At 42.4% G+C, this 20,563-nt stretch overlaps 1 protein-coding gene across 1 annotated transcript; it reads right to left on the reverse strand.

Annotated features, from left to right (window-relative positions):
* Nucleotides 1-1,928: 1,928 nt before the first annotated feature.
* LOC124135025 (sialidase-like) lies at nt 1,929-15,705 on the reverse strand. The gene is made up of 4 exons (XM_048395964.1): nt 15,619-15,705; nt 12,193-12,311; nt 2,132-3,246; nt 1,929-1,939 (listed from the first exon to the last, which is right to left on the reverse strand). The coding sequence occupies exons 1-4, from the start codon at nt 15,703-15,705 to the stop codon at nt 1,929-1,931; spliced, it is 1,332 nt and encodes a 443-aa protein (XP_048251921.1).
* Between the last annotated feature and the right edge of the window lie 4,858 nt (nt 15,706-20,563).

Here is a 20,563-nt window from a genome sequence, read left to right on the forward strand (position 1 = left end):
TTGAACGCGACGTTAAACCCCATTTCACCTCACACCTCTTTAAACCAACCTGCTTACTAACACGTGAGTGCAGTGAGACTGAGAATGCGTTTTGAAAAGTATTCGAGTGACATCACGGCGGTCCACGTGATGTTATGTGATGTGATGATTATTGTTTTACGCCGCACTCAGTAATAGTCCAGCTATATGATGGCGGTCTGTAAATAATCGAGTCTGGAACCAGATATTCCAGTGATTGACATCATGAGCATCGATCTACACAACTGGTATGCGGTGACATGCATCAACCAAGTCAGCGACCCGGACCACCCGATTCCGTTAGTCGCCTATTACCAAAAGCATAGTCACCTTTTACGGTAAGCATGGGTTGCTGAAGACCTATTCTACCCCGGATCTTCACGGGTCCGCGTGAAATGGGAGGACAAACCGAATAGACCCAGGTCTACGTTTACCAGTTTGGTGAAACCAACGAGCACGGGTATGGTGCAGACAAACCAAGAATCATAATCGGTGTTATCTGTGATACGAACCCACAATATGCGGACTCTGGCACGACTAACATGGCAGCCAAGTGATGTGGGCTTGATGACGCTATTAACAGGATTACAGCCATGTGGTTGAAATAAGTTTTCTGTAGGCGAAAATATACACCACTTTGGTGAAATTAGCTTACTTACACGTAATCTACCATGGAAGCAGAATACAGTAAACTACGGTTATAACGAACTTAAAGGGACTACTAATTTTAGTTCGTTATAACCGTACTTCGTTGTAAGGATATATACAGCATAACTACAGCAAATAGTCGGGACCAAAAAAGTAAGTTCATTATATCCGTCGGTTCGTTGTAAGCGTGTTCGTTATAACGGTAGTCTACTGTATAACAACAGTACAATACTTCAAATTACTCGACACGAAGACCAAGAAAACAATAGGAATAGAACAAATAGTAAACGAAGTCTCTAAAGCATGTGTACAACAAAAAATGGTACAACTTGTTGAAAAGCCATCTTAACTAAATGACACACAACACTTATTGAGGAGTGTTTTCTTACGTCGCGGGAACGGATAATGAAAGTGCTCCGACCGCCTCTTCAGACTGGGTATTTATTTTGTTTATTTATGACAGACAGAATAAAGCGGTTATGTTCTGGTTCGGTTCCATTAGACAGTATATGAGAACCTTGCTGGGGACGTCAGGCAGGCGTGTTTGATGTATAATTAGAACTATTTGCACTGCGTCGGTTTCTTAGAACTTATGCAAATATGTATAGATTTTGGCGATTGGCACCGCATCCTCGACAGAAACCTACCCCTGCATTAGCGAATCCCCCAAACACCCACTGTCGCCTTTTACATTAAATTAACACGCTAAAACATATGAACTTAGATGGAGGCGTTGCGGTTTCGCATGTGGCGCCAGTTCTACTTTTACATCCAACCAACCTTTTACGGTTATCACTCTTAGAAGTATAGACGAAACGAAATTAATGGAGATTTTGCACTTTAGTCCTAAATGACTGGTTGAAAATATGACTTAATAGTGTAATCTTAACATGTATAATGTCAGATAAATTTTCGCATTAAATGAACCCGAAGTGCCGTCCCACTATGGAGCACAACGCACGAGGCTCATAATTTTATCTCCCCGAATCGGAGTGGCGTAATAAACAAAGTTGCTACAAAAATAAGGAACTAAAAACGCAAGGTCTGCTGATCATTAAATGATTTTATATGAGTCGGCTTACTGGGGTAATTACCGTCTCGCCATCGTTGATATAAAGAAAAGTTCAAAAGACATGATAATACATGAAAAGAGGACCCGGGAGGTATACCGTGAACCTCGGACTTTACTGAAACTGACTGATACGGAACCGAACCTCACTCGTTGAGACGAACGTTGGTGTTGTGAGACATTTTCATCCGATCTAATAGATCTCTGAAACAAAAAGTTTGTACGTGGTAAAACTCAAAGGACTGAGGATTTGGTGTCAATAATTCTTCAGATATGAATTGGGATAGGGTAGAAGTTCTAAATGTGTTCATTATACTGTGTGTATTGTTTGGTTGCCGTGGCTACATGTGTTATTCGGGCTTGATAATTGTATTGAATTGATAATGCCGCGGTTACTGTGATTGTTAGTGTTACAGGAGTTGCTGGGGCTACTGTGAGTGTTGAGGATGGTAGAGTTGTTGGGGCTACTGTGGTACTTGAGGATGGTAGAGTTGTTGGGGCTACTATGTGTGTTGAGGGTGGTAGAGTTGCTGGGGCTACTGTGTGTGTTGAGGATGGTAGAGTTGCTGGGGCTACTGTGTGTGTTGAGGGTGGTAGAGTTGCTGGGGCTACTATGTGTGTTGAGGATGGTAGAGTTGTTGGGGCTACTATGTGTGTTGAGGATGGTAGAGTTGTTGGGGCTACTATGTGTGTTGAGGATGGTAGAGTTGTTGGGGCTACTGTGGTTGTTGAGGGTGGGAGAGTTGTTGGGGCTACTGTGTGTGTTGAGGGTGGTAGAGTTGCTGGGGCTACTATGGTTGTTGAGGGTGGGAGAGTTGCTTGGGCTACTGTGTGTGTTGAGGGTGGTAGAGTTGTTGGGGCTACTGTGGTTGTTGAGGGTGGGAGAGTTGCTGGGGCTACTATGTCTGTTGAGGGTGGGAGAGTTGTTGGGGCTACTGTGTGTGTTGATGATGGTAGAGTTGTTGGGGCTACTGTGGTTGTTGAGGGTGGGAGAGTTGTTGGGGCTACTGTGTGTGTTGAGGGTGGTAGAGTTGCTGGGGCTACTATGGTTGTTGAGGGTGGGAGAGTTGCTGGGGCTACTGTGTGTGTTGAGGGTGGTAGAGTTGCTGGGGCTACTGTGGTTGTTGAGGGTCGGAGAGTTGCTGGGGCTACTATGTCTGTTGAGGGTGGGAGAGTTGTTGGGGCTACTATGGTTGTTGAGGGTGGTAGAGTTGTTGGGGCTACTGTGTGTGTTGAGGGTGGGAGAGTTGCTGGGGCTACTATGTCTGTTGAGGGTGGGAGAGTTGTTGGGGCTACTGTGTGTGTTGAGGGTGGGAGAGTTGTTGGGGCTACTATGGTTGTTGAGGGTGGGAGAGTTGTTGGGGCTACTGTGTGTGTTGAGGGTGGGAGAGTTGCTGGGGCTACTATGTCTGTTGAGGGTGGGAGAGTTGTTGGGGCTACTTTGTGTGTTGAGGATGGTAGAGTTGTTGGGGCTACTGTGGTTGTTGAGGGTGAGAGAGTTGCTGGGGCTACTGTGTGTTGAGGGTGGGAGAGTTGCTGGGGATACTATGTCTGTTGAGGGTGGGAGAGTTGCTTGGGCTACTATGGTTGTTGAGGGTGGGAGAGTTGCTGGGACTACTGTGTGTTGAGGGTGGGAGAGTTGCTGGGACTACTGTGTGTTGAGGGTGGTAGAGTTGCTGGGACTACTGTGTGTTGAGGGTGGGAGAGTTGCTGGGGCTACTATGTCTGTTGAGGGTGGGAGAGTTGCTGGGGCTACTGTGGTTGTTGAGGGTGGGAGAATTGCTGGGGCTACTATGTGTGTTGAGGGTGGGAGAATTGCTGGGGCTACTGTGTGTGTTGAGGGTGGTAGAGTTGCTGTGTCTACTATGGTTGTTGAGGGTGGTAGAGTTGCTGGGGCTACTGTGTGTTGAGGGTGGGAGAATTGCTGGGGCTACTGTGTGTTGAGGGTGGTAGAGTTGCTGTGCCTACTATGGTTGTCGATGTTAGTAGAGTAGCTGTGTCTATTATGGGCTACTATGGGTTTGAGGGTCCAAGATTTGCGGGGCTACTATGGGTGTTGAGGATGGTAGTGTTGTCTTCGTTGACAAAGTCGTATGAGCAACTATCAACTCTGTACGGTGAGTGACAACATTTCAGACAACGGGATGACTGGGACACTCTTACACAGGAGTTTGCCCATGTGTACAGCATTGTATGACTTGTTACGCAATGACAACGGGATGACTGGGACACACTTACACAGGAGTTGGCCCATGTGTACAGCATTGTATGACTTGTTACGCAATGACAACGGGATGACTGGGACACACTTACACAGGAGTTTGCCCATGTGTACAGCATTGTATGACTTGTTACGCAATGACAACGGGATGACTGGGACACACTTACACAGGAGTTGGCCCATGTGTACAGCATTGTATGACTTGTTACGCAATGACAACGGGATGACTGGGACACACTTACACAGGAGTTTGCCCATGTGTACAGCATTGTATGACTTGTTACGCAATGACAACGGGATGACTGGGACACACTTACACAGGAGTTGGCCCATGTGTACAGCATTGTATGACTTGTTACGCAATGACAACGGGATGACTGGGACACACTTACACAGGAGTTGGCCCATGTGTACAGCATTGTATGACTTGTTACGCAATGACACCCGACAGGGGTCATTATTGCATGGTCAAGATCACCGTTTGTCAAACAAGCCTAGACTTTAGGATACGGCGATTTTAATAAGTGACTTAGTTTAGCTTTACGTATACTACAATATTCTATGTCAGGGGAAAACAAGAATTGGCTTCACATATTGTACTCGTTGGGGAATTAAACCCAGGTCTTCGGCGTGACGAGCGAACGCTTTAACCACTAACCTAAACGCCCAATTGGAACATGACCACTGCAGGTGTTCGACTGGACAGCCATCGGCAGAGTAGATTATCCTATACATGAAAAGCACATTTCTAACCCTCGAGATGAAAATAAGTTCGACGTCCACAGGTTCGAGATAACCAGCTCGGGCTATTTTCATAATACAGAATTTGGACTGTAAAAGCCTCCACGTACCAATACATTCAAGCCAGTTGCTTTCTTTGCAATTCGTAACACCGAGATGTTTATTTCAGTGTAAACGATGATGAAAAACAATGCTTTAAGTGAAACAACAATATTTAATTATGCCTACGGCCATGTTTTTATTACAGCGTTTAATTTCTTCTCCTTCCATTTTTCTCGCAACGCAAGCCAGAAGGTTTGGATTAATTCGATATACAGTCCATCAGTCAGACTTGAAAGTCCCCCGACCACAAACTGCAGACTCCTCTGTGATATGCCCTTATCTCTACTATCGCAACCTCTTAGGGTTTTGACATACGCTTCAGATAAACCCATCATTCTAATTTTCATGCCACCCTTTCGCCCCACGGGGTGGTAATTAGTGATAGCGATTGGCCAATAAAGCGGTGGTATCGAAAAGTTAACTCGGCGACGATGCTGCTGCGAAATGCCAGATTCTGGCTACTCTAATGAACATGACGGCGCGACGAAAAGTCGGCCTGTTAACCGGCGTTCGGTTTTAAACGATTCCTTAATTTACACCTTCTTAAGAATTATGCACTGTAAGACCCTAGGGTGTAGCTATTTCGCGAGATAGGATTTTTCTCACTTAAACCGTAATGGAGTTTTCTGATTGCTTTAAATCTAAGACAGTTATCTGTCAAACGTCTTCGTGTTAATGTTGCAATGATGTTTAGGATGGAGAGAGATGATATGGCTGTTGTTAAGCAGTTGCAGGCAGTAAACATTTATATTCATAGAAGAAACATGTTGGAGTTGGATACAAATCCAGTTCAGGAAAAATTGTCATCTTTGCCTGGCTGTGATTGCTTTAGGTTCGTGTTACAATTCCAACTCATCATGGCATTGCTCCAGAATGTGGCAGCTATTCAAGTTTCCAACAATCCCTCACAATGGAACCGTTCCATTGACTGATTCATTACTGCTTCAAAAACATGTTGCTTGTCTTACTGGATAGAGGACTTCATACACATCCTGGCTTAAACTGCCGAGCAAAAGAAAGTATACACTTGAAAATTGCATTTGAACAAACAGTGCGAACGTTATGACAACATTACTAGGTTGAAAACAGTTGCCGAAACACTGCAAACTTTAAGTCCAAACCAAACTATCAATACATCATCATCGAGTAACCATTTCTTGTTTGTTTCATGTTTAGCCACCATTAAACATGGGTGTATACTTTCTTTTGTCCGGCAGTGTATTTCGTATCCACGAAATAGGTGTAAAATGAATATTCAGCTTTGATAATAGATATAATATAATAGATGCAACTATGATACCCATATCAAATACATTTCCAATCAATAACAATTTCTTCTTTGTCTCATATTTAACCAAATATGGGTGTATACTTTGTTTTTGAAGTAAAATAAACGTTGCACCTAGTCCAACTAGGTGCAAATTTGCACCATATTAAAATTCACTCATTTGTGTAAACACTCCATTGTGTTTTATTGTGCATTTGAGCAAATTATTCCCATGTAACCAAATAAGAGCATGTAAACGGGCTGTAAGATAAACATATAAACACGCACGTTCTCCATTTCGTTACACCAGTGTGTGTCGGTTAAAGAAATGATACATCCAGATGCAGGTTATAGTTTTGAAAGTATGCCTACAATGAAAATCAACACGGGCGTCACATATTTGATAATCAGTGGCACAGAAAATACATATTGACGTAACGGAGCAAAATATCTTGATTAAACGCGTTGGATTTATTTTCGTGTTAAGAACATAGGACGAATCAACCCCTTGTCGAGGGTGTGTTAAATAATACATCACGGGCGCCTTGCAGTCGCTCGAAAAAACAATGAAACATTATGCATGGCACAAACGGGAAGATTTGTCATATTTGCAGCTATTTCTAAATATTTTATACACATTGGCCAAATCGTATTTGTCCCGCAAATAATAGCTTAACGCCGGTTTCAGACGCGACGAAAGGGGGAGGGTATTCAGAAGCATTTGGGAGGCGATAGAGCCTTCGTTTTTACCGACAACGAGTAAACAGAAATGTGTGAAAAATCGCGCGGACCGCTTTCACATGTTGACGTGATGAGTTAGCCACATTAGTCGTTTGTATTGGTCATTTGAGCACACATACTTGACCATCGGTCAGTACAAATCCACAGTGGCCTTGTAATGGAGAGAAATCTTCAATAAGGGGCGCCGACAAATGCTTTGGGATGTTTTCATTATAGCGAATTTATACCGATACTTGACCAGGAAAAGAACTGGTCAGTTTGACAATCAATAACAAAAGTTTATTCATATCTATATGTCTGAACCTAAACCACTGGCCAATATACAAGAATCATTTAACATCAAAAAGGTATAAAGTCGTTACATAAATAGGACGTAATTGATGCACACTGATCACTTTCATTGGGGAAAACAGCTTGAAACAGAAAGTTATGATTATTTACCAGTAAAAACATTTAGGGCTTTTGAATATTTGTTATCATTTTCAGAATAGGACGCAGTACATAACCCTGTTGCACACCAAGCACTATTGTTTTACGTAACAGTTTCACGACCCGAAATGGGTTCGGTGACATCAAATGAATACATATGGCACGTTTTAAACCGACGTTCAAAGTATGACAAAACGCTTTTATGGATTTTTATCCAAATCTACAGTAAAGCCCAACCTTCGTGTGACTTAAAGCCGGGATTTGATGGATTGAGTATTTGTTTCCCATTAAGTGTAGACATTGGACGGCGTTTTGTTCACGCGTATTCTGGTGTTCCATCTACTCATCCACTTAGAAGTGTCGCTAATCTTGGTCAAAAACACACAAGCAAAACTTGATGAATGATTGTTAAATATTAGATCCTGCTAGCGGCGTGTTGTATTAGCTTAACCACGCCGCTACGTGGGTTTTGCATTAAATCAAGCATGGAGAAAATTTAAGTCTGAAGCCACTTTACTCCCAAACTATGGTTTGTCACCATCAATTAGGTGTTTTAAATTTGGGGGGCGTTTTTGTAAACACACAAAGTTCATCAAAGGCTCATTTGAAAATGCACTTATACGTATGTCTGGAAGACTTGAAGCTGGGATTCTCTTGTTGCAGGCTTGGTTTGTACGATATAGAGACACTCTGAATCATACTGAAAACCCGATAGGTCAGTGCAGTCTTTCAATTGTAAGAAGCTTGTTTGGGAATGCATGACGCTTTTGAATTCTAAAGCCAATTAAGATACAACAGTATTACGTTTTAGGGCTTATGGCAAATGTTAGCAGTGTTTTATATCATGTTTCATTGTGACATACTACACATTTATTAAAAAAAATAACAACCACTGCATTATAATTATATATATCAGATGTGATGATAAGATGCCTTATGCACACTTGCTTTAAACATTAAAATTAAGTTTTGTCTGGTTATCGTTTCCTTAAAAAAAGTACGCATAGACACCATCATATACATAACATGAATATGATGACTTTGATGAAAACACGCTCACCGACAATGCACAGAAGCGTTACCATTCATTTAACACCTTGGATGAACGCCAACATTGTCCTCATCCAATTTCAACCTGGTGAGGGCGATAGCCATATCTCACATTAACCAGAAAGATACAGAAAGCAAAGAGGACCATTTTCCAGCGAGTAACTATTTGTCACCATATGAATATGTTTATAATTTAAACTTCAAACAGCTCAGTGCATCTGACACTTTGATCTACAAGCTAGTTTCAACCACATTTGAGCATCACTTAAAAAGAACCACCCAATTCTTTGATCTCTCAAATGCTTAAACCATTCAGACACCTTCAGGCGAGATTATTAGGTGCACCCCGCGGTGTCAAATTTGAAATTCTATCACAACAACTGTAATATATTTGTATATAATTTATTTAATTATGGCATTATGACTTTCATAGTTCTCACAGTTTGAAGGCTCGCGTATCAAAGCTATATTCAATTAAACTGACAAGCAACTTAGTTGTTGTCAGTGTTTTGTACACAATGGATGCCATTTTGTCACGCTAGACTAGCGTAAATCTTATTGTTAACTACGTGAAATACAGCTATAAAATACATTTGTAGCTTATTAATATTTCTTTTGCAAGCCCATCGCCACGAAATGTTGTTGCAGTGAAACTGATATCGCATTGGTAAGGTGAGTGAGTGAGTGAGTGAGTAAGGGGTAACACCGCTTCAAACAATGTTCAGTACATGACGAGGTGTCAGCTTGTGGGAGGAAAACTTGAAGTGATGCCGAGCTTAGACGTTAAGAAACACACGAGCATGGCGAACCCGGGCGTCTGGACGCCGATTACGGACCTCAGACGACTGACCTCAGATGACCATGGGTTCGAATCCCGGTTCGCCGAGATTATGTTTCTAGGTTTGTCAGCGCCATACCCGTGTTCGTGGGTTTCACCAAAGTAAATGTCTTAGACCTGCATCACTTCGGGCTTTCCTCCCAATTACGCTGACACGCCGTGACTGGAATATTGTTCAAAGTGGCGTTCAACCCAACTCACTCACCCACTCACTGATACAGCAATGGCAGGGTGAGTGAGTGAGTTGGATTTTACGTCGAATTGAGGTAGGTAAGATAGATCGAGTAAGGTGACGCCAGGTAGGCCAGCTGGGTGACGCCAGGACTAACAATTTTGACTGAGCACGTCAGTGAAAGTTAACTGGAAAGTGAGTTAGTAACAATAATGATAACAAGAATATTCATTAGTAACGAGGGCTATCCAGGAGTCACGAAAGAGAGTGCATATAGTAAACATAATAATCTATTATGATAAGTGATTAGACCGCCAGTAGTAAGAACAATGCTAATTAACTAGGACATCAGTGGTAAAAACAAGTGAATAGGACATCAGTAGTGAGAACAATCGACTAGAACTTCAGTAATAAAAACAATTGATCAGAACATTAGGATTAAGAATAATTGACTGGTCCAACAGCAGAAAAAAACTAATTATCTAGGACATCAGTAGTAAGAACTATTGATTAGGACAGAACAATTGATTAGGACATCAGTAGCAAGAACTATTGATTAGGACAGAACAATTGATTAGGACATCGGTAGCAAGAACAATTGATTAGGACATCAGTAGCAAGAACAATTGACTAGGACATCAATAGTGAGAACAATTGACTAGGACATCAGTAGTAAGAACTATTGATTAGGACAGAACAATTGATTATGACATCAGTAGTAAGAACTATTGATTAGGACAGAACAATTGATTAGGACATCAGTAGCAAGAACAATTGATTAGGACATCAGTAGCAAGAACAATTGACGAGGACATCAGTAGCAAGAACAATTGACGAGGACATCAATAGTGAGAACAATTGACTAGGACATCAGTAGCAAGAATACCTAATTTGGACATCAACAGTGAGAACAATTGACAGGGACGACAATGAAAATGATTATCAGAAATAATGGAGATCAGTAATAATAAAAAGTGAGTAGGCCGCCAATAGTAGTAATTTCGCTATGTTACAGTGCTCTTCTACCGACTGGGTGAGAGCACCTTCTCCCAGTTGTACGACTACCTGCAGTGTGTGTGTGAAAGTGTCAGCAACGCCAGATAATAATGAAAGGATAACTTTTGGAAAGCATCTTGTGGCAAAGGAAATCTCTTTCATACCATAACAATTACACAAAGGCGAACGACAGATGAACATGAAATAACGTCTTCCAAGATAGAGAAAAGATGGGAGCTGTCGGAGAACGGGGTTTGGGGTGGGGGTGGGGGTGGAGGGGGTAGGGGTTGAGGGGTGAAGGGGGAGGGGTAGATCCATAGGAAGGATTAAGCGGTTAAGGCGCCAGAGAAAGGATGAGAGCTAGTGTTCCCCCATCCCACGGGTAAGAAGAAAATGTCCCTTACCAAAGCGGATCGTTCTGCATGGGGGAACTCTCATTCATGTGCACCGGCTAATACGTCATGGTTGAAGACCCGCTAAAGAGGGGGGCGGTTCGTCTTGTTCTTGCCTCGCCGTATCTTGCTGACAAGGACAAAACCGACTTTCTGTCGCTAGTTTCCATGCTGATGTGACCATATTCACCGGGAACAAAAGCAAAAAGATGCACGGCTATACACGAAGGCATGCTTAAATAAATATCGGGCCATTTGGCAATAAACCGGCCCCTAATGCTCACCGTGCTGGGTCATTGCATCACGCTGCTTTGTGCAGTGACTGTTTATGTTTGCAATCTTTAATTATAATCAGGAAAATTGATAGTCAGCTTTAGTATGTTTTTGTGGTTCGTATACAAGCTATATCGCTGGAATCTCTACATGTCGTTGTCGGGGCCTTTTGTGAATTAGAGGCGCGCTACGGGTGGAAAATACGATCTACTTAAACTGGCCGGGCTCTGATGGTGCGCTTAGTGATGGTGACGCAATACATATCTACCTGCCATACAGACACATGGGACGATCGTGTTTTATGGGGAATGTGTACACGTTCAACTCGGAGAGTGTATGGATGCTGTGTCTTTATTGCTGCGTTTTACGACACGGACGTTTATGTTTAATTCTTGCACCTATATACACTTCCTGCCATGTAAACCCAGTGTCAGTGGAGGCACTTTTATATGAAAACAATATTCGTTTGATTTCCAGATTTACCAATCCGTCGGCGTTATCCTCGGTACAAGACCGCCTCCGTTGTCTAGTGGTAGGGTCCGCCCGGAGAGCGGAAGGTCCGGGGTTCGATCACCGGCCGCGTCATACCAAAAGACGTTAAAAGATGGTATTTATTGTTACCCTGCCTGGTGCTTAAGGGGTCGGCTCGGAGTCAGTACACTGTGTCTGAGTAGGGTATTCATGTTAAACTGCGGCATGGTATTTCGGTGGGCACGCACACACACACACGTACATGCACGTCGCTGTATAAGTGCAATAATATTGAACGCGACGTTAACCCTATTTCAGCTCACTTCACGTGTCCTCACTACAGCGGATAACTCTGACTCTAGCCGTCTGTTCAGCGGGATATTTAACCGGTTGAAGGTGTTAAACCACGGATGAAAGAGTCGGTTTAATGAAAGGTGGTTTATACCATTAAAAATATTGATATTATTCATATCAATAACGAATCTTAGAAATAATGTAAAATAGTTTGGTGTGAGCGTTACATATATGTCTGTAGTTACAGTGTCACGGAGCCAGTATCTATTGTACCATGTACCGTACGTTATATAGCATGTATGTACCACCACCACCATCCTAAAACCCCAACCCCACGGCTCCATCTAGCTTCACGCCGCCCCCGCTCCTAGCTCAGATACCTCCCAATACCACAGCAGCGTTTATCCGAAAATAAATATTTATTTTTATTTTTATGATTTTTTTGTTGTTTGTTTGTTGACACATCTCACTTTGTTAGTTTGAAATGGCGACCTGTCTCGCCCTCCGCGGAGCCCAGTGTTGGACTAGCGGCGGCTCTCTCAGCCTCACTGTTTGATCCAGCAACATCGCCAGCAGCCGGCCTCCAGTGCTGGAGCCACAAAGCTTGTGTTAGTGGATAGAGACGGCCACGTAACTCTTAGGTAACGCCGGCGGGCAGACACGGGAGAACGCTGTCTCGGGAGGGACTGGGAAAGGTAAGCGAAAGGGAAGGGGGATCGACGGCGTCATGAACGTTGTCTGGAGGCGGGGGGAACGAGCGACGTGGATGTTGAGACGGAGGTGGCTGTGCAAAGGGGCGAGTGTGTGGTGTGTTCACGGGATGTCAGCGGGCTGGAGCCGATGTGCCGTGGTTCGGACTGGGAAAAGGACTGAGGAAATAGATATGTTTTTGGTGATGATGTGATGGTCGATTTGTGCTTTCTAGGTGTGTTTTGAAATGGAATACTGTCAGCTTTGGGTATGAGTTCTTTGCCTAACTTTGGCAAAGTTTGGGTTTATAAAAAAAAAATAACCCTCTTCGTTACCTAAAAACGATATATACTCGGTTTTAGTATTCCGTTCCGAATGTTTCACTGCAAGACACAAGGGGTATTTGTCGCCTTTGTATGTGAGTGAGTGAGTTGGGTTTATTGCCACTTTGAACATTATAGCAGCTATTTCGTGTGTTCCAGCTGGTGAGGAGAAAGTCGGAGGCGTGAGACACACTTATGAAGCCACGAACACAAATATGATACACAGAGTAGCAGCATGTTAAGGGCGAAACTGGAATTCGAACTGACGCCAGGCGATCCTTGCACCTCCAAGGGAAACAACTCTGTTAATCGAATAGCGGCTTCTTAGATATGTGGATCAGTGGCCTCCTCGGGTGTCTGGATAAACGGTATTCAGGGGTTCAGGGTCCTCAAGTCTCTGGATACACGGTAGTCAGCGAGTCCTGGCAGGCAGCGCGGTGATTATATAGTTCATGACTTGGGATATAACTCGTGAAGATGCGAGTTAGAATAGGTCCTCAGAAACACATGCTTGTCATAAGAGGCGACTAAGCTTGTCGTTAGAGGCGACTAACGGGATCGGGTGGTCAGGCTCGTGGACTTTGTTTGATGCATGTCATCGTATCCCAATTGCGTCGATTGATGCTCATGATGTCAATCACTGGAGTGTCTGGTCCAGACTCGCCTGAATATAGCTGGAACATTGCTGAATACAGCGTTAAACAAAGACAAACAAACAAACAAACAAACAAACCTGGGATAGGATAGGTACCACTACCAACCCCCGTGGTTATCGCAATTTTAAATTACCCGCCCTCGATTTTCATTAGCCAATTTGATTTACTGCGCTACTCAATCTAACGGACCAATCAGAATGCGAGTTACAAACCAACCTCGGTGTTGGGTTGGCGTAGCAAGAATATCAGTCTCGTGATAGGGTTTTCGAAAAACATTGAAAAATCAACTGACACTTAAAAGAAAGCCCTTAAAAGTCGTTTTGATGGTTAGGATGCCTTCATGTCCATTACAATTGCCGATGAGAAGTCTCATTTCATCTCCCATAACTCGACGTTTGATTGGTCGGTAAAATGTTAATGAAAGTAAAGGGCGGACAATTTGAGATCACGAGAACCATGAGGGAATGGGCTCAGGGGTTTGTATATGGAGATACAGAGGATGGCGAAACAAAAGAAAGGATGCTCAGCGACAGTGGGGTAGGTAAGGTAAGTAAGAGGTTGACGTGACATGTTGGGGTAACCAAACTTGATGGACGTGATATGCCGGATGGGGTGGGGTAACATACGTGAGGGTGTGGATGGCCGCTTTGAGCAGAATTTCAATAATATTACGCCATGTCAACTAATTGGGATTACGTTAAGAGCATACTTTCAAACCCACATGAACAGCTACAAATTGCTACACCAAGGCTCAAAAACATCGGATCCTGACACTGCAAGTGGACGCAACCCAGTTCAGCGATTTGCGGCGCTTTAGACCATGGAGCTACCCTTCCCCTCCCTAAGATGGAAAGTGAATTGGGTGCATTGAGGATATAATCTGGTCACTTAGTTCAAGTGTTAAAGGGCACGAGAGCGTTTTTACCGATTAAGTATTTCAACATAAAATCTTTTATTAAAAACATTAGATAAAACGTCTTCTGTTCTGGGTCAAAGATGTTATCTGGCATCATCTAACACTCAAAGAACTATAAATCTACTGAATGGTTCAACGCCTCTGGGTAGCGTTCAAACGAGTCAGGGGTACACATATTTTCAACGAACAGAAAAAAAGAAGCATCCTTTTTTCAGTAAATGACACGATCGATAAACCCTCCACATTTGAAGCAGCAGAGGTCAAAGGTCGTTCTAGTTGTTGCGTTTATGTCATAAAAACAACGTAACTTTATCGCCTAATACTTTAAAAGAAATATAATATATATATTATAGTTGCCTTTTTTCCATTGTGAAAAGGGCGGAAATAGAAAAAATAGTTTTTGGAGGCCAGCTGTTTTTATCATTGGAAACATCCAAATCAAATAAAATTAGTTGCAGTTGTTTCAGCACGAAAAAACTCGACAATGCGGTCAACGTCTTCTGGATAAACGTTGTTTTTTTTCCCGACAAGCTTACCAGAAATGGAAAGTGACATGCACTTATTCACCTCCTGAACGTTGTGCCTTCTTTCAGAAAGTGAGTTTCCAAAAGTTTTACGTTGCACTCAGAAACATACCCGCTGTACAACAATGGTATGTAAATACTTGCATTTGTGAAAAACAGTGGTCGATAGCATGAGCAATCACCTAGGTTGAAAGGTTACAAGGACCCGCAATCAGCTCAACCACCTGATCTTAATCTGGTCAGTGTCGGAGGCCCAACGCAGTCCCCGGCTTAAATCCCTCTCAGTGACTTCGGCCTTGTCCGAGGTCACTCTGAAATGTTATGAGCCTAAGCTCAGGTAACTCCTCCTAGGCTCCACCCTCGTGGATTTCAGCCTTAAGTGAATGGCCTTGGACACTGAGTGAGTGACATGAGCCTTAGACTGACATTTAGTCCCAGAAATACATTTATCTTATTTCAAAATATATATTTACAAAATAAAAACAACAAAATCCAAATGGAGCCCAGAACAACCCTCAATTTCAGAGCTGAGGCAATCTAGACTTGCCAAATCATTCTAGACTTGAGTTGAGTTTCAATTTTATTCCCTAGCGTCTGGGAGAGAAACTACCTGAGCCTAAACTGAATGTACTCTGGATTGAAACTTTAAAGGACTGATTTGACCCCACTAACGACCCCGGCTCTGTCACGTTTTGGGCAGCGGAGACCTATACTTCCCGGGTGTCCCACGAAGGCACAATATTATTGAGCATTGAGTGGTTGTCTGGATAAACGGTGTTTGTATTACCAAGGCTGCCTGCAGCACTGTAGTCCTACCTGCCTTAAAGGCATCATCCACCTGACATACCCCCTTCCCTGTGCTTGTGTCTTGCATTACGCCGACTCTGCGTTAGTTATATCACGGCGAGTCAGCTTGGTGTGGGAGGAGGCTCTGAAGTGATGTACACCTGAGACTTTTACCTTGTAGATGAAGCCTGCAAGTATGGTGCTGATAAACCTAGAAACACAATAAGGGAAAACCGAGATTCGAAACAAGGATCAAATGTTTCTGACCCACCTATGGGACGCACTTCCAGCTGCAATTGGAGCGGTTGGGTAGCCTGGTGGTTAAAGCGTTCGCTCGTCACGCCGAAGACCCAGGTTCGATTCCCCACATAGGTACAATATGCGAAGCCCATTTCTGGTGTCCCCCGCCGTGATATTGCGGGAATATTGCTAAAAGCGGCGTAAAACAATACTCACTCACTCTAACTGCAATTGCGACTAGGCCACCCGTGGCCACTCGTAAATAATCGATCTCTACCAGATAAACCAGTGATTGATAGCATGAAGCAACAGCCCACAACACATGTAATCCAGGACATTCGGCATTACCAGCAAACGATTATTTATTTCTCAAGGCAAAACAGTTTTGCCAGTGATTTCTGGAAGATAGGATCTTTTTCAACACAGTCCCAGGCCCTCCCCAGACAAAGACAGAAAGACAATATTCAGAATATCAGATCACTGAGCTACCAGTGTCCCTCTTAAGCATAAGATATCAACTCGGATCAATATCACCGGGATCTGACGTCACGTCAGTTCAACCAGGCTTTGACTGGGACTTTGTTTGTCAAATTAAAATGTGACTTTTATTAATTGTAGCAGTTCATCGAAGTATGAACCGTCATAGCCAAAGACCCAAACATTGTATGAACAACATCGTAAGCTCTTAGCTGTGTCGTTCAAACGTTTATTAACGTCAGTGAAGCGGAACATAAGAAGAGCCGAATATTGCCTGAACTTGTCATTAAACAAATTCTTAACATCAGTAGATGCATGAAAAGGGTGAAATATATGGTGGAGTGTGTGTGCGCGTGAGTGAGTGAGTGAGTCACCCACCGTCAGACTGCTGGAATATTGCTAAAAACGGCGTAAAACCATACTCACTCACTGAAATATATCGCTAATATTATCTCTGATACATATCCATCTGGTAACATTGTTGTGTTTGTTTATTGTTTAAAGCTGCACTCCATAATATTCCAGCTGTGTCAAGGCTGCCCGTAAGGCTACTCGAGTCTGGGCCAGACAAACCAGTGATTGGTGGTGTGAACAACGCCCCACACAGTCGGGGTACAATAACACGCAGTCAACCAAATCCCCGAGTTCTATAAGTTCTCTTGACCCGTGAATATCCGGGTTAGAACAGGTCTTCACCAACCCATAGGCGACTATGCTTGTCGTAAGAGGCAACTAACGGGATCGGTTGGTCAGGCTCGCTGACTTTGTTTATGCATGTCATCGTACCCCAGTTGTGTGGATCGGTGCTCATGATGTCAATCACTGGATTGTCTGGCCCGGCCTCGATTATATACAGACTGCTGTCATATAGTTGGAATATTGCTGGGTGCGGCGTTTTCTAAACAACAACAAAACAAACAATATAAGTCTTCTTACCACCACCATAAGACCCTGGACACATCTGCCAACCCAGCATCCCCACACGATCTATTAACTCAACAGGTACAACGCGTAATGTGGTGATGACGGAAAACATCAATTCCACGTTCGTCATCAAAGCAAAATGAAAAATAATAAATATCCGTTATCACGCCAAGATTTCGACGACGTTTGAGCCCCACTGTGAAATATACCGCGAACAAATACAAAATATTGACATATTCTTTCCCAAACAGACGCAGACTCTACATCCGCAACCCGATATATACTTCCTAACCAGCTGTTCCATTGTCACGGAAATAGATACACTCAGCACGCTTAAAAACTTACCTTCATCAATTTCTATACTTTTTTTTATCGTAATTGATATGTGTTTCAAGGACTTGTTACGAAGAAAAACGACAGTGAATCAAATATCAATAGTCAATGAGGAAAGTGGACACGTACGGAATTGACGTGTCACACTTTGACAAGTACATATAGATCATAAATTACATATTCGGTGAAAGCTGGTTGTTGTCGTTGTCTTAAGACAGGTTCACACAAAATTTAGACGGATACCCGTACTCCTATATATAAACATTGTTTTGCGATCTTAGCGCCACGGATACCCGTACTCCTATATATAAACATTGTTTTACGATCGTAGCGCCACGGATACCCGTACTCCTATATATAAACATTGTTTTGCGATTATAGCGCCATGAATACCCGTACTCCTATATATAAACATTGTTTTACGATTGTGGCGCCACGGATACCAGTACTCCTATATATAAACATTGTTTTACGATCGTAGCGCCACGGATACCCGTACTCCTATATATAAACATTGTTTTACGATCGTAGCGCCACGGATACCCGTACTTCTACATAAAAAAACATTGTTTTACGATCGTAGCGCCACGGATACCAGTACTCCTATATATAAACATTGTTTTACGATCGTAGCGCCACGGATACCCGTACTCCTATATATAAACATTGTTTTACGATTGTAGCGCCACGGATACCCGTACTCCTATATATAAACATTGTTTTGCGATTATAGCGCCACGGATACCCGTACTCCTATATATAAACATTGTTTTACGATCGTAGCGCTAAGGTGAGTGAGTAAGTGAGGTTTAACACCGCTTTTTATAATATTCAAGCAATATGACGGCGGCGGACACCAGAAATGGGCTTTACACATTGTCTGGAATCGAGGTTACTAGGTTACCCGACCGCCCCATGGCGCCAAGGAATGTATTGTGGAACTGGGTAATCACTTTCGTAGGATACGCAGTATACGTAGTATACCTTATATACGCCAGTATTTCGTAGTATACGCCAGTACTATCATTTTTACCCCTTTCCACGGGTCAGGCTCGCACATCCCAGAAAGTGAAAATTACCACAAATCAGTCTTTAGTCGTTGTTAATGATCACTTCATAACGTATTCCGCTACAAATATTTTTTCAAAAGTAATGTAAAATTTAAAAAAATAATTAATAAACGATAATTCCTGAATCATCCGACATTTAACAAGCTTTCGCGATGTTACGATGTATGGACACGTATCTACGTTTAAGTCCCTGAGGACGCAGACATATCTTTTCAAAACCAAAAACTTCGTAATAAAATAAATACGAAATGGCAGAAACATTGTTTTCTAGAGTAATCCCTTGAACAGAGAAAGAGCGAAACGAAAACAAACTTATGAAAGAAACACTTTACTTTCTAGTTTCCGTGATAGGCACAGCAATGAAAAAAGCGAAAAATGAATCTATTTGGGGTTTTAAATTTGTTAACTAGCCCGGCAAGAAGAAGGGATACCCTTTTTCACAGTTTAATATTATGCCACATTTGTGAAATTTTGAGATCTGTTCAAATAATTTCCCATTGTTTCGTCTAGTTTGTCAGACCTTAATTGATTTGTTCAAACAATCAGACTATTCTCCAACTCTTTCCGTCACCCCTGACACCACCCCGCTGGCATGAACACCTGTCCTGGCGCCCGATATGTCACTGTCCTCTCAACTACTACAAATACTGCCTGACCCACCCGTATATTACCCGACCGTATGCACAATAAAATGCTACCCCCCAAACTATCCACAGTATCTATAGTTGCCACGCACCCGCTAACTGCTGGAGTGTTCGGGACACTGTTAACTTTATATCTTCACACAGTAGTACAACATTTTATGTTTTACTAATAAAACCCCTATATCTCCAGTATATTACCCTCACAAAAGCTTCAAAGGAGTCAAAGTGAGCGATTAATAGGCAAAGGTTTAGACAATAATAAAAACGAACATCTACTCACGGGTGTCAAGTTGAGCCTGAAGGTAACACGCGGAGTTGTGTTATTGCCAAACAGGCAGGGAAGAAGAGCCTTACAGTAAACTACCCTCAAGAAATTGACTCTCAAATACTTTATTAGTTTGCAGTGGTTTCGCTAATTAAGCCATTACACCTGAAGCTGTAAACGAACGGGAAGTCCAAGTACCATTCGTTTCTTCTTCAATATGAGCGTGTGGGGTTATTAGATGACGAGATTGTTAAATGTTCACTAACAAACAAGAGAGGTTCATGAGGATATTTAAGGCTAAGCAAGATATACGCGTGGAGCCAGCGTTAATACATGAACTCCTAAAAGTTCGTTGTATATTGAAAGAAATGAGCACTATATCTACTCTATATTCCAGCAACACATCTAGTCTGGATAATTGAAAGACGTTTTAAAGGAGAACAAGCAACACGATGTACATACCATTAGATTATATGAAGACCGAACTTTGACATAACGAATTAAAGTTCATATGGCAGTGTAACCTCGTGAATCCGTATCATGTAAACAGTATGGATTCTCAAAGGAATCATTTACTTACATATTTAATTATCCCTGGCCTAACGAGGTCAAACTGGGTCGTTTGGTGTTATTATTAATAATTGGCTATCTGCTTTCGTAATCATAAAAAAATTCTGATAACTTTTAACACGATGTTTTGTGATTATTTTAAATGAATATGATTGATTATAGATAGTATTTATCTCTGGGCTGATAACCTATAAGATCCATATTCGTTTTCATATTTCTACACTCATGTAAGAATCAAACTTCTGTTAATTGAAAAAAAAAATCAATTACAAAAACAAACTTTAAAAATAGATTTATAACTTCTAAAAATAAGAGTGTAGTACTGTCATAAGCATAAAAGACAAACACTCAGACCTTTTAAATTATGTTTATTTTTCAAGGGGCAATGAGTGTAAACATGAACGACCTCGTGAGGTCGGCGTT

The sequence above is a fragment of the Haliotis rufescens genome, unplaced genomic scaffold, assembly GCF_023055435.1.
Source record: "Haliotis rufescens isolate VD_foot unplaced genomic scaffold, xgHalRufe1.0.p SCAF_15, whole genome shotgun sequence".
Taxonomy (NCBI): domain Eukaryota; kingdom Metazoa; phylum Mollusca; class Gastropoda; order Lepetellida; family Haliotidae; genus Haliotis; species Haliotis rufescens.

Coding starts and splice junctions, on each gene's coding strand:
- LOC124135025 (XM_048395964.1), bottom strand. CDS start 15,705: ATGCAAGACACAAGCACAGGGAAGGGGGTATGTCAGGTGGATGATGCC. Junction 12,312..15,618: donor CAGTGCTGCAGGCAGCCTTG/GTAATACAAACA, acceptor TTGTGGCTCCAG/CACTGGAGGCCGGCTGCTGG. Junction 3,247..12,192: donor CGCCATTTCAAACTAACAAA/GTGAGATGTGTC, acceptor CTCAACACACAG/TAGCCCCAGCAACTCTCTCA.